The sequence below is a fragment of the Pezoporus wallicus genome, unplaced genomic scaffold, assembly GCF_028554395.1.
Source record: "Pezoporus wallicus isolate ANWC-B61680 ecotype Strahan unplaced genomic scaffold, APGP_CSIRO_Pwel_v1 contig_8006, whole genome shotgun sequence".
NCBI classification, from domain to species: Eukaryota; Metazoa; Chordata; class Aves; order Psittaciformes; family Psittacidae; genus Pezoporus; species Pezoporus wallicus.
Window position 1 is genome coordinate 1099048 of NW_026635487.1, and position 14259 is coordinate 1113306.

At 45.2% G+C, this 14259-nt stretch overlaps 1 protein-coding gene across 1 annotated transcript; it reads left to right on the top strand.

The window, feature by feature from the left end:
- On the top strand, nt 1-10190 carry ENO1 (enolase 1). The gene is made up of 11 exons (XM_057432208.1): nt 1-129; nt 1441-1536; nt 4100-4158; nt 5036-5105; nt 5288-5421; nt 5576-5798; nt 7339-7536; nt 7772-7973; nt 8343-8451; nt 9144-9202; nt 9719-10190. Exons 1-11 carry the CDS (start codon nt 15-17, stop codon nt 9786-9788), a joined length of 1335 nt encoding a protein of 444 aa, XP_057288191.1. The 5' UTR covers nt 1-14; the 3' UTR covers nt 9789-10190.
- The last annotated feature ends 4069 nt before the right edge of the window (nt 10191-14259 follow it).

Sequence of the window (14259 nt, forward strand, 5' to 3'; positions counted from 1 at the left end):
ACTATCAGTAATAAATGCTGAACTCTTCTTTTCAGGTGTTAAAGATGTCCGTTCTCAAGATCCATGCCCGTGAAATCTTAGACTCCCGTGGGAATCCCACTGTTGAGGTAGACCTCTTTACCAAGAAAGGTGAGTCATTGCAGATGTTTGTTTCTTCTGTTTATCTGGCAGAACTGAAGAGGCAGTTAAAAGCATTACAAGCTGTCCTGTTAAAGCAGTGAAATTGTGCTTGCTTTTTCTTCCATATGTATAACTTGTTGCTGAGCTTGCAATGGAACTTGCAGGAAAAACCTGGACCTCGCTCTACTGGCATGAATTTGCTGAGCTCCAGATACTGGCCTGGACAACAGTGTTGCTTACTGTGCCACTTCTTACAGTGCAAGTGTTAATCCAAAACTGCCTGTCTCCCCTTGTCCTGAGCAAAAACTGGGATAGCACTTGCAAACTTGGAGTTAAACGGCCTTTGTGTCTGTAAGCAGCTGCTAATGGCCTGGTCTTAGTTTTCAATGCTCCCTAAACTCTGACTGCACTTGAAATTTAATTCTTGATTTGTCTAGCAGTCACTTTGTGTACTGAAACACTCTTCTGCTGCAGAATTGAATCTTGGGTAATGGTTTATTCTCTGTGTGAGTGCTCAGGCATGACTAAACATCTTGTCTAATTGGGTTTTCACATCTAACATCTTGTATTTTTAATTATTGCAGGACTTTCCCTTAGTTTGCTAGTTGTGCATCCCACATCCGATAGGATCTGACAAAGGCATTGTGCAAACACATACCAGTGTGGTTTGGTGGAATGAGCAAACACAATAGCTGTAATACATGAACTAAATAGCTGATCTTTCTGCCTCAAAAGATTAATGCAGTCATTTAATGAGATTGACCCTAGTAAGCTCTTTGCTGTAGTGGGATAAGGGAGAGACTAGAGGCTGAAGCTGGCATCTTGAACCACAGGCAGAACAGACTCCAGTGAACTGATGTGCTCAAAGTTCAGCATCCTTGGCTGGAGGGATTGCTGTCTGGGTGGCTGTACTGTTGTTGGAAGAGCTCAGAGGTCATATTAACAATATAGGCCTCATAATTGTCTCTTTTATGCTGTATCTTAGAAGAATTCAAGAGCTTGCCTGCCAGACTGAGCTCAAAGGAGGATTCAGTAATAAAACCATGGTTTTGGAAGGGAAATAGGTGACTTTCTGAACTTACACACTTGAAATGCACATTGGAGAATGAGTCAACTTGCTGTTGATCAGTGAGGGAGACACTGTTGAATTGGTGGTGCTATAGAGAACCACAGAGTTCTCAGGATGGATATTAAGTGAGCAGAGATGACCTCCCCCATCTCCAACGGTGGCAGTGTGTGGTAGGTTGGGATGGTGCTAGGGTGGAGAATATTTTGTGGGTTTGAACATGCTAAGACAGTTCTTTTCCCTGTTGGAAACAGGTATGTTCAGAGCTGCTGTTCCCAGTGGTGCCTCAACTGGAATCTATGAAGCTCTGGAGCTTCGTGACAATGACAAGACACGCTACCTAGGAAAAGGTAAACCTGAGTTTTGGTACCCAGCTTGGCCTGTTACAATGGCTGTGTTACTGCATGTGTTTATGCCAGATTGGAGCAGCGGTCACATGGGCTCCCTCGCTGCTGTCCATGTTCTGTACAAGGCATGGCAATTAAGCAAAAGCTATGGAGATTTAACAGTAAGATGCTCACAGTGAATACTACATGTAGGCTGTGTGGCTGGGGCCTGGGTAAAGCACAGGCTTCTGGGTTTCCCAAGGTACCATGTAGAGAGTGATGTATAATGATGGAGATAAGTGTACTTCTGCAGGTGGGTACATGGAGCTCAGGCATGCCAGCTAGGTGATAGTGTTTCTATTATGGTATGCCCAAATGGACTTTGTTATGCCACTTCTGTTGCCCTGCCTGTTGGAGCATGTCGAGTATAGTGTTAGTAGTGTGTTGTAAGAGCATCTGAACGAACTGCTCCGAAAGGCTTGGTGATGCTGCAGCTAGTCACAAGAATTCTTCACGGACCAAATTTTCAAAGAACTCTTAAATGTATCTGTTCTGGCACCACAGTCTCCTTAGAAGCAGGTTAAATCCTGAACCTGAGGCTTATGCCAACTGCCGACCACAGCTAATGTGCAGCTTCACACTGATCATCGTGGAAGATACTATTGTTTCAGATTGGACAATAGCTAAAGCCACCTTATCTTTTTATCTGTTATTACAGCTAGCCAGGATACTCAAGTTTGTGTTAGTGGCATATTATTTTAGTTGTCTAGGGACTTGCTGTATGTCTTGAAGGGAAACTAAGCGCAGCAGTCACCTGACTGGCTTGGGAACAAGTATGGGAAAAAAGAATACATACATAAAAGATGGCATTACCTAAAAAACATCCTAATAGTAATTCTTACGATTATTCTGAGAGCTTAGACAGTCAGGACTCCTTTTTAGCTTGCTGCTGTAAAAGCATTGGTGATACCTTCTAAGTATATAGATTAACTCTTAGCTGGGAAAGAGGTTCAGTTGTCTTCAAACTTTTCTGCCAGTCAGGTGAAGGGAAGCTGCAATGTTTTGTGCCCATTCAGAAAGGCTGGTTAGAGTAGGTAACTACTGAATCAGACTCGGAGAGTGTTGTCTGAGAAGATTCAGATTTGTTATTACTTGAACACAGAATAAACTCCTAGGTGACTGAATATCCCAAAGAGCCGAAGAGCTTATGCTGTTTACATCAGGCACTTTTCTTTGAGAAGAGTAAATGCATACTTACCTCAGTGCGTTAAATGTGTGGGCACTTAGACCTGTTAAATCTGATCCTACAGACAGTTCTTGATGGCACTTAACTAGACAGCAGCTTGAGCTTCCACAGCAGGCTATCACAGCTGGAAGCTTTTGTCAGCTGGGGAATAACATGAGTTACAAAAAAAGAAAATCACCAAATGAGATGAGTTGCAGATAGCTGGTAGGGCTTTTGTAACAGAAATATCCAGCCTTAGACCACTTAAAAGGCAGTTAATGTGGTTCAGGGTGCACTTAATGAGCATTCACAGGTTCTGAAGCTGAGGTCTTTAGGGGTCTTCAAACAGTGTCCAGGGATGCTAGTACTCCTTAGGCTGATATTGGTAGCTGGCTAATGATGGCCTCTGCTTATGGGAAAGAAGCAAGTTCATGCTGGAACTGCTGGTTTGCACAATGGTGGGTCCACATGATTAAAAGGATGGTGCTGTGTTCATGCTTTATTCTCTGCCTGAAGCTAGGGCACATGATTTTTATGCCTCCATACAGGTACAGTAACAGTGTCCTTCAGCATCATATCGAGTGTAAAATGTGCTAAGCTGATGCTTTAGCAGTGTTATAGAATAGCAGATAGTGAAATGCCTGAGCTGCTGCATGCTTAAGTTCTGAAGAAAATTTTTTTTCTTTCCCCTTACTCATCCATTCCACGCATGGATAGGAGCAGCATGTCCTAAAACCTTTTCAAATGCTGTCATTTAGCCACTTGAGGTTTGAGTCCGCAATAGGATGGAAACCTGGGTGGAAAGACCAAATGCAGCCTCGCTGACTGATGCACAGTTTCCTCTACCGTTTGAATCCTCTTGTTTCTAGTCTGCTGTTCAATATCAGACACTTGATGACTTAAAGGTCTGTTACCTATTTGTGTCCTTTTCTTTCTTCCTTGACTGCCTTTGTTCTTGGCTGTGGGTCTTCATCTCTTCCTTGATTGTCTTTGTCCATTTTGCTTCTGTCAGGTGTATCCAGAGCTGTTAAATATGTTAACGAGTTCCTGGGGATAGCATTATGTACACAGGTAATGGATGTGCTCTCAGTGCAACCTTGTCACTTGGATGAATTTCTCCAGGGCATGGTCTTGCAAACTAACTTTGCAGCAGGCATTCCTAGGTGATGCTTACTTCATGCAACTTCTGATTCAATCAAGATGACCTCTGGAAGTGTTCACATTTGGCTGTAAGCTGAGGTTGGATTGGGGTTTGAAGAGCATGAGATGATCTCCTTGATGTTTTTTGTAACCGAGATCCCTTACTAATGCCTACATAACCAGTGTGGTTGACCAGTGTCCCAATTTGCTTGTTCCTTACAGGTGTCTCAAAAGCTGTTGAGCACGTCAATAAAACAATTGCACCTGCACTGGTTAGCAAGGTAGGAGCAATGTGTTGTCTGCTAACATCTGCTAATGCCAGTTCAGTGTGTCCTAACTGATGGGTTGTCTCTTGAGACAGTTGCAGGAGCTGCATTGCTTGTGGGGGGTGTTAGCTGTGTATTGGAACGCATGTGAACAAAGTGACCTTTTGGCAGCAGTTGCTTTACTTGATGACTGCATATCTAACAATGAGAACAGTCTCTAGCAGCCTAGTGTTGTAGTGTGCAGAAATACTCGAGCATCTGTGAACTTTACTGGTGTGCAGTTAAGATACTTTATGCTTAAAAGGATGGCTGAATGATGGGAAGGGACTGAGTTTTATCCAAGCTGGCTAATGTGGAAGGGAATTTGAGGGGATCTTAGTAAAGCCTGCTTGAGTGACATTGCTGTGCACTTCATGGGCACTGAGCCCTAACTAGAAAAGGGGGTGCAAAACTAAGTGGTAATGCATGAAGTGATTGTATGTTCTTAGTGAGAACTCCAAACATTAAGTAGTAAGCTACAAATAGGTGTATGTTTTGAGCAAGCTGATCATCTTTGAGCTTGCGTGAAAGGGGCAGGAGGCATAAACTGGAGCTTTCTCCTATCCTGTGCCAGGCAGATAGCAGTGTAACTGTCAGGAAGTCAAAGGGACATGATAGCCTTATAGCTCTGAATGTGGAGAACAACACAAGTTTCTTGTGTGTCAGCCTTAGTCCGCTGGAAGTGACCAGAAGATGCTGCTGTTTAATGATGAAAATTAGTCTTTTCAGCTGTTGGTAGTTGCCCTTAAGCAAGTTTTGGTGCCTGCCAGGGAAATAAAAAAGCGGTGTGTAGGTGAGAGTTTGTGGAGCTATGTTTGCTGTCAAGCAGTGCTTTGTTTGCTTTTCTCTGCAGAATGTCAATGTTGTGGAGCAAGAAAAGATTGACAAACTGATGCTGGAAATGGATGGATCAGAGAACAAATGTAAGTGGGCTTTGTGCTGCAGTGAGGTGTGAACAAATAAGACTGATACATAGATTTCTGGCTTGTCAGAAACAATTGGTACAGCATGTGCTGTGCACTTGCATAACCAGGACTGTGGTGCTGGTATTTCTGAGTCTCTTTATGAAGACAGTGTTTTCGTAAACAATTTTTTCCTGTTTCAGCCAAATTTGGTGCCAATGCCATCTTGGGTGTATCTCTGGCTGTATGCAAAGCTGGTGCTGCTGAGAAGGGTGTCCCCTTGTACCGTCACATTGCTGACCTGGCTGGAAATGCAGAAGTCATTCTTCCAGTTCCTGTAAGTCTCTTGCTAGGGCTCCCTAGAGGCTTGACCTGAGCAAGTGCTGCGTGGCTTCTTGGATCAGGTTCTCTAGAGAATGAAGAGTCTTAAATGCTGCTACCAATTTACCCTGAAACATTCTAACTTGCCTTTTCTTTTTGGTTACTCCAAGGCTTTCAATGTGATCAATGGTGGCTCCCATGCTGGTAACAAGCTGGCTATGCAGGAGTTCATGATCCTCCCTGTGGGTGCTGACACTTTCAAGGAGGCAATGCGCATTGGTGCAGAGGTCTATCACAACCTGAAGAATGTAATCAAGGAGAAGTATGGCAAGGATGCAACCAATGTCGGTGATGAGGGTGGTTTTGCCCCCAACATCCTGGAAAATAAAGAAGGTAAGAATGAGCTAAGTGTGGGAGGAGGTGTAACTGATAGCCAGAGAATGAGGACCATACCTACCCACTGTGAATGGAGAGCAGGATCAGTAGGTTGTAGGACTTACTGCTGTCAACTTGTTTTGTTTTGCACTGGTGTGATCCAGTGTAGTACCACAAAGCTATTCCCTTGGACTTCCGTTAATGTAGCTTGATGGGATGGCTTTGACTTGAATGTCTCGTTACTGTTTCATTTCTATAGCAGCTTAAGGGAGTCTTGACTCTTTCCAGTTGAAAAATGGTTTGGGAATATCTGATGCATTGCCAACTTCTCAGAAGGCAGTGTTTATGTTTAGTGGAGTTTTTTCCTCCTAACAAAGGAGGAAAACAGTTTGAACTATGCCTGGTAACACGTGGGAGTGTATGAAGACTTGCCTGGGAAGCAGAGGCCTTTGCTGCTTCCACAGCCAAACAGTTCTGTTCAGAAACCTGTGGGGGTAGGGAGGCAGTTTGTCTTGTGGAAAGGGAGATACCTGTTCCTGCAAAAAACTGTACCAGAAGAGCTGATTTTCTGCCTCTAGCAGAAATGGAGCTGCTAATAAGCCAGTAGAATACTAGAACTCTGTTATGTTAAAGCTGCTAGTTGTATTATTGTTGAATGTAGCCTCTGAGCTGCACTGCCTTTTCTAACGTGGCAGATAGTGAGCCAGTACTAGAAATCAAGGCATTTCTGAATCCCAGTCACATGCAGCTCTTGCTAGGTCTGTACCCTGGCAGACATCAATGAAGATGACCTTGAAATGGCCATTACACTCCAAAGAAATTGTGTTGCTGACAACAGCTGCTTTTGCAGTTTGTACATTAACGTCTTATTAAAAAAACGCCCCACAACACAGGAAAATCAAGCACGCTTGATCTGAGCTTTCTGTTGTAAATAGCCTGTCTGATCCTGATCCAGCTGTGTGGCTTAGAGTCAGGGGTGATTGGGAGAGTCTTACTTGTGACCAGGCTGAATTTCCTTGATTGGACTCTGCCAAACAGGGTAGTGTAGTGGGTTGTATCCAGAGAACCTCTTGTACATATAGTTGTGCAAGTGAATCACATACAGAGGTTAAGAGAGGGCGCCCTGTGTGGAGGCAGGCTATGTATCCCAGTGTCAGACAGGGCTTGAATGCTTAACACTTTTATGGTCCACACCTGATCTGAAGCTAAAAGGTAATAAAGTGCAATCACTTCTTACTACCCACATGCACAAAGCTTGGAACACGTAGTGTCATCTAGTATTAAGCTTTCTGGGCTGAAATGTAGTCCTGCCTGAAGAGATTCTGAATCCTGTAATGGTCTCTCAAGGGTATTACGAGCTAAAACCAGTATTAAAGTAATACCTTGTTCCAGTCAGTTCAGAAGTGGGAGGTTTTTAAGAGCCTTTTCTGTGTGGTCTTTGGGCTGTCTGTATGGGTAATGGCTGTTCTTTGCCAAGTGGAAGTACATTTGCTGATCAGTGAGTAGCTTTTGAGGCAAGATGCTTGGGGGGGAGCTCAAACTTCTTGTTGTTTTTCAGCTCTGGAGTTGCTGAAGACTGCTATTGGTAAGGCTGGCTACACTGATAAGGTTGTCATTGGCATGGATGTGGCTGCTTCAGAGTTCTACCGCGATGGAAAGTATGACCTGGACTTCAAATCCCCTGATGACCCCAGCAGATACATTTCTCCCGACCAGCTGGCTGACCTGTACAAGGGCTTTGTCAAGAACTACCCTGGTGAGTTGTTTGTCAATAAGAAGCATGGAAGTAGTGGCAAACAGGGATTGATTGCTAAAGGTAAGAGTTAGGATGCAGCCTCTCTTGTAAGAGGGTTCAAGAGCAGAATGTTTTAGGGGTCTGAGGACTAATCATTGAGGAGGGTAGTACTTGGCTGCAGCACTCTGGAAGCACTGCTTTCAGACAAGACCTTTTAGGGGAGTATTGTATTAAAGCTCCTTGTATGTCTTTACAGTGGTGTCCATTGAAGACCCATTTGACCAGGATGACTGGGGAGCCTGGAAAAAATTCACTGGCAGTGTTGGCATCCAGGTGGTTGGTGATGATCTGACAGTGACCAATCCAAAGCGTATTGCCAAGGCTGTGGATGAGAAAGCCTGCAACTGCCTCCTCCTTAAGGTCAACCAGATCGGCTCCGTGACAGAGTCGCTGCAAGCGTAAGCTCACCCATCTTTGCCATGCCAGGGAGGAGGGTTGTCTAACTGAGAGATGAACATCTAGCCCAGATCTAGTAGGCTAGAAATGTGCTGAGTGGGCACCTGTAAAGGGAGAACAGTTACTAAGTATTAGAAAATACTGGCAAGTAAACTTGTACCTTCACAGTTCTGAACTCATATAGGCACATAAAAAACTTTACTGGGTCTAAGCATGTGTAAATTCAGGTCTTTGTCACTGTGTTGTCGCATGATCCTAACCCTGACACGTACCAAAGGGCAGTTCTATCACGGCCAAGCAGGGAGTGCAGCTACCACAGAGGCTGCAAGCAAACGGGCATGGTATGAGGCTTTGTGTCTTATCTCTTCTAGCTGCAAGCTTGCTCAGACCAACGGCTGGGGTGTGATGGTGAGTCACCGTTCTGGAGAAACAGAAGATACCTTCATTGCTGACCTGGTAGTTGGTCTCTGCACTGGTCAGGTTGGTATCTGTACCTGTGTGTTTTGCCTTTCTGCTTGATAAGATAATATGGTGATGGAGCCATGCTCTCAGAGTATGCTTCCATTCAAAGCTGAAAATGGAAGTGGGGAGAAATCAAAGGCAGGCAAAATTTAAGATTAAAAAGTGGATGTGTTCTAGAAAGCAAAGAACCTTATGCTAATGCTCTGCTAACATGCAGAGAACTGAGGATGGTTTAGTAAAGCAAGAAAAGCAGAATGCCTTCATGATGGCTTCCGTGCTGCAAATGGAGCAGGGCACTGAGTCTGTCAATAAACTGAGAATACAAAGCAAAGCAACTCCTGAAGTCTGTATTCTGTAGACTTGTAGCTCTGGCCTGCTTTCCTCCCCCAGTACTTGAGGGCTCTTTGAGGTCTGTGCTTGCTCGTGTTGTAGATTTGCTGTTCCTGTATGGTGGGAGTGTGACAAGGGAACGTGTTATCTTGTATAAACTCACCTTTAACCACCCATCTGAAAAATCTTAGTCAACTCCAGTGGATGTACTGGGATTTCCTGAAACAAGCTGTTAGCAAATGAACAATCTTTATTGCTCCCAAGCCCTATCCTGTTTAAGTATACAGATACTTAACGCTTGATGCTTGAAATAAAGCCTATGGTTATGCTCTCTAAACAGTAGTTGTGGCCTAATTCTAACTTCCTGATTTCCCTTTCAGATCAAAACTGGTGCCCCTTGCCGATCTGAGCGTCTAGCCAAGTACAACCAGCTGCTGAGGTGAGATGTGGGGAGGGGGGAAAGGGTAGGGGGTGAAGCCTGATGGAATTAATGTTCCACTAATGCATTCAGGGCACAGCTTAGTCGTCTGCATCTTGGAAACACTGCAGCTTAAGGACATAAGCTGGTGGAGGTGCTTTTTTGGGGCACATGCTGTGCTTGCAGAACTGAGTGTAGGCTACATTATGTTGGGTAGGTAATGTCTGTAACGGACACGCTACGGAGAATATCATACAAAGCATCCTGTGATAATAGGTAGATGTCCTTTCTGCATGATGCAGATCCCTTGAGTGAGCATGTAAAACGTTTGGGTGAAGCCATGTAAGCTGGGTGATCCTGAGCAGTGCAATTAAATGTTTGTGTAGCTTAAGTGGCTTAGTGGGAGCTGGCTTGTGGCTCTGGGAATATCTCCTGTGTTAGGCAGTCCAGGTGATTTGGTGTGAGGCCAGCAGCTGTGCTAATGTGGGAGTTCTGCACTGCTTGCTGACACCCAGCACTCTCTTCCCTTTCCATCAGAATTGAAGAGGAGCTTGGCAGCAAGGCCCGCTTTGCTGGAAGGAACTTCAGGAACCCTCGTGTCAACTAAGTGTGGATCAGTGGACCCCCGTTCTGGTTTAGAGCACTAGTTATGTACTTAGATCACAATTACCTGTGCTAGAGAAAGATAAGGGCAGCTGGAAGGAAAAAGACCAGTTTGCAGGTCCTCTTACCCATAGACATTTCCTTCACCTAGTGTTTCCACCAACTCTGATCTGTTACTTGTAAGGCTCTACTGCTTTTGTAGAACAGTCCCTGGGGGTTCTGTGTATCAAATACCTGCTGGGATCATGACCCTGTGACTGGGCATGAACACTTGAATTCCTTTCTCTGCCTGTCTGATCTTCAGTGTTTGGAGCTGTGTGACTTGCAGTGCAGCAAGAGGTACCTGCAAACACAAACAGTAGTGTTTTTACATGTGATAAATAAAAGCATCAAACAACCCAACAAAGTGTGGCTTTGAGTTACTTTGGAGGAGGCTGAGGTACAGGGGTACCTGTCTCTGTGTGGTTGTATCCTGGTCTGAAGCTTGTTCTGCAGGGAACAGGAATTCTGTGGCTGTGGGGTGGACTTGAGTTGCTTTGTGACAAATAGGGAATTAGCCAAATCTATGTCCCTGCTCTCAGGAGGGGACCTTCAGGGGTATGTTTAGCCCTTTGGAAGAGAGGCTAAGAATAGGTTTCTTATAAGAGTTCAATTGTGATCCTGCAGGGGAAGGGAAGAAGCTCAGTGGTCTGCCTTCATTTATCAAAGATGGGGGGGTACCCTTGTGATTAACCTTTATCATGGCCTGCTGCAGAGATGTGCTTGTCAGTCTTGTCACAGCATAGCTGAAAAATGCAGTGATGGCCCTGACTTTTATTGGCTCAATGTAAGCTGTGGGGAAAGCAGTTCTGCAACCTCCCATCTTATCTTCTGCTGTGAGAAGATGCAGCCCACCAGGCTGTGAGCTGTGGCACAGTGCTGCTCCTGAGCCCTCCTGCTTTGTTTACTGCACTCTTTAATAGAAGGTGTAATTGGAAGTTGATCTGATGGCTGCACTTTAATTCCTACCTGTTTAGTGTGTAGGTACCATATTTCACATGGGGGAAGAAAAGACTTGAGGGGATTCCCAGCTGTGTGAGAGCAGATGGCCATCAACACAAGGCTTGGGAGCAAATACTTGGGTTTCCCAAACCCTTTGTGTTGCTCAGTTGGAGCTGTGCTGGCTCAGCTAGGCAGGGGCAGGACAGTGGTGGGAGAGACGGCAAAGCACATGTTTGCTCTTTGAGATGAGGAGGAAGAATTCCTTCTCCTGGGGCTTGGCAAAACTGTTTGGTGATGCTGGCACTGTTGTGGCTCTGTTGCTCTGTGTAGTTGCTGTTGGAGTGGAGTTGTAGTGTTGGTCCCTTACCAAGCAGGAAAAAGCCAATCCTTGCATCCTTGAGGGAGGGGTTGTTTAAGCCTGTTTCTGTTGTTTATAGGGTTTGGTTTGTGAGTGTGTGCTTCATAAGGGCAGGTTGGCAAGGAAAAGATCAATTTCTGATGCGCTTCAATAACTATTCTACCAGTCTCAATTCCAGGAAAAGGGATTACCTGTGTCTGGAGATGACTGATCAGTGAGGAGCACAACAGTGCCTCGCTGTGGGCCTTGTGTGTGCTGCAGCGTGCCGCTGGAAGTCGGTTTTGTCTCTCGTGGTTTTAAATCACCAAGATGGAAACAGCGCGTTTAAAGCTACTGATGCTGCGCCGTGTGTGTTATCATTTACCTCAAGACCTGGATCTTGATGAATATCTTCAGTTCGAGGTTGGGGATAAAACCCCCATAGATTTGATTTCAAAAGCTGCTGTTAGGAAGTAGAGAGCTGTAAAATGCCAAGGTCTGAGGATGGTGTGTTACAACCCACTGGTGCAACAGTGCTGTGCCACTGAAAGACAAGGCTGTGAGACTGCTGTGTGAGGAGTGAAGATGCTTGTGAACTGCGGGGTGATGTTATCACTGCCTTGCACTAGCATAAGTAATAGCTGTGTAAAGGGTTTAGTACAGAGGACTGCTGATGGGGAAAACCTGGCTTCTGTAGTGTGTGTATCGATCAATATTCTCCAACTAGAAAGACTCATCTGTAATCTGTGTTTCAAAGTACCTCACTGGAGAAGCTGCAGCACTGAGAATGCTAAACAACAGGGGAGAGAAGGAGTTGTGACTATAACTGAAGCCCTGGACTGCCCTGTTTTCTGATGCAAGTGGCCCCTAGCAAAAAGCTGTGGCTTGTCGCTTGAGGTAGCATGGCCTGCAGTCCTGTTGACCTGCTCACACTGAAGGTAGGAAGAGCACTGCTCTCCTGTCACAGCAGCCGTGGGTGTTTGGATCCAGGTCTGTTTTGCAGTGTCAAAATGAGCAGGGACTGACCCAGTGGGAGCACAGGGATCAGACCCTGGCTGTAGCGTGTCCCACTCAGCAGATGGAGCCTGAAAGCAAATGCAGGCACAGCTGGGGATGGAGCAAACCTCCCTGTGGGGACAATACGCACTGCAATGAAAACATCCCTTTGTGGGCAGTTGGCAACTGCTTCTCCTCAGGAGATTTATCTCCTCTGTCAAGCTCCTCAGAAGAGCTTTGCTATAAATACTGAGTTTTCCAGCCCAAGCTCGGCACGGTAAATGCTTCCTCTTACACATACCAGTCCTTTCCTAAGGCATCAATCTAGGCTGCTTGCACTCCGTGCAGGTTTGAAACCTGGTGCACTTTTCACACATAGCTGATCTCTGAATGAGATCTGTTAAATGAGTTAACTGGCTAATTACACAGAAATCCCATCAAGGCATCTTTTCTGTCAAAGAGGTAAGCATGTACCACATGCAGAATGGTTTAGAAGGTTGTTTTCAGAACTGTGTTAAGAAGCAATAACATTTTCTCACCTGGTACTCCAGAAAGCAGAGTACAAATTCACAACCCACCTTACCTGTATTTTCACCTGGTGATTTTCCTTTCATGAGCGTCAGAAAGGAAAAAGAGCTGGGACCTCAGATTGGTGGCTGCCATCAACTGACAAGACCCTGAATGGTGGTACAGCTGTGATGAAATGACTGATAAGAGTTGTGGCTGTGCAGCTCCATAAACCCAGGGGAGAAGTAAGGCAGTGCACTGAGCTGGGATCCTCTGCTCTGATGGATGGCTTAGTCTCAGCTCTGGCAAAAGAGCCTTCTGCTGCTTAACGCCACTGCAAATGAAGCCCAGCTATTAATTCATTCTCATTCAAACCTCGTTGTCAGCGCAGGGTGAAGAAGTGACACAGGTACAATTACCACATGTGGTGTGTCTTGAAATAATTAGGATGCAAAATGGCAGGGTTAGAAGAATGATGCTTGGGCTGTAAAGTCAAAAGCTAAAGCCAAACGCTGTTGAACTGTATGCTCCTTCCTACACCGTCAATCAATCCCACAATGTCAGATGCTGTGCTCACCTGTCCCATCAAACCAGGGCTATAGAAAGCTTTCAAGTTAAATCTTAGAGAATATTTGGGCCAGATCAGCAAGGTGCTTCCAGCTGAAGAGAATTCAGGCTCTATCTAATGAGGCAAAAGCATTGAAAGGAGTTACTTGCAAAGGAAGAAAAAAGACCAGACCAGGTGAGTACTGAAACATGGGACTGTGGTCTGTAGATAAGAATTTGAAGTGTGCTAGAGAAAAGTGAATGATTGGTAATTCTGTGTGTTTGGAGTGGGGGGAATGAGTGAATAGGAACAAGATTTGATTGTTGGAAATCCAGACCTAAACCTGCAGTGCTGGAGAGGGGGAGACATGTCTGCTCCTTAATCAGGGCTTGAATCCTGCTCTATAGTTCCTCACTTTCCTGTACTGTCCCTGTGGAGCTCCTACTCAAAAGGCTGTGCTTTATAACAGTGCAAATGTAGCACACCCAGAGCCTTTATGACTGTAATAATTTGCAGGGATGGCACTCTTTGGAGCAGAAGGAGGCACCAGCTTAGCAAACACTGGCTGGGAGGCTATTCTGAGCAGAGCAGGCAGCCTTGAAAGTGGATCTGAGGCACGAAGCAGGCAGAAGAGGTGACTGATGAGCAGAGAGAAGAGGCAGGTGGCACTTTCGGGAGCTATTCAGGTAACAGGATATATAATGGAGTGATACAAAGGGCTGAGTGGGAAAGATCTCCCACTCCCCACTGGCTCTATCTCGAAGTCTGCAGAGGCAGCTTTTCTGCTTTGTAGCTCGGCCTGCTCTTTACATTAATTTCCTGGTATCTTGGCTTCTATGTCTAGCACAGGCCCTGCCTCAAAGAGTTTGCTCTGGACAGAAAGGAATGTTGGCATTCCTCTGTAACCAGCAAGAAACCAAATGATTCAACATTTGTTTGTCTCACCAGATGTTAGCCCCTGGTAAGGAGTAAGCACATCACTCATAACCTTCACTCAGTAACTGGAGCTGGCAGCATAAGGTGGGTTTTCCAGTCCTTTGGTTATTTTCAACCAGACATAGAGTCTCATCATTCATTTTTCCAGCATCAAAACTGGACCCTATCTCC

Excerpts from the sequence above, each read along its gene's own strand:
- ENO1 (XM_057432208.1), top strand. The coding sequence starts at position 15 with ATGCTGAACTCTTCTTTTCAGGTGTTAAAGATGTCCGTTCTCAAGATC. Across the intron at positions 4,159-5,035 it reads CACCTGCACTGGTTAGCAAG|AATGTCAATGTTGTGGAGCA; the intron begins GTAGGAGCAATG and ends TTTTCTCTGCAG. Across the intron at positions 5,422-5,575 it reads AAGTCATTCTTCCAGTTCCT|GCTTTCAATGTGATCAATGG; the intron begins GTAAGTCTCTTG and ends GGTTACTCCAAG.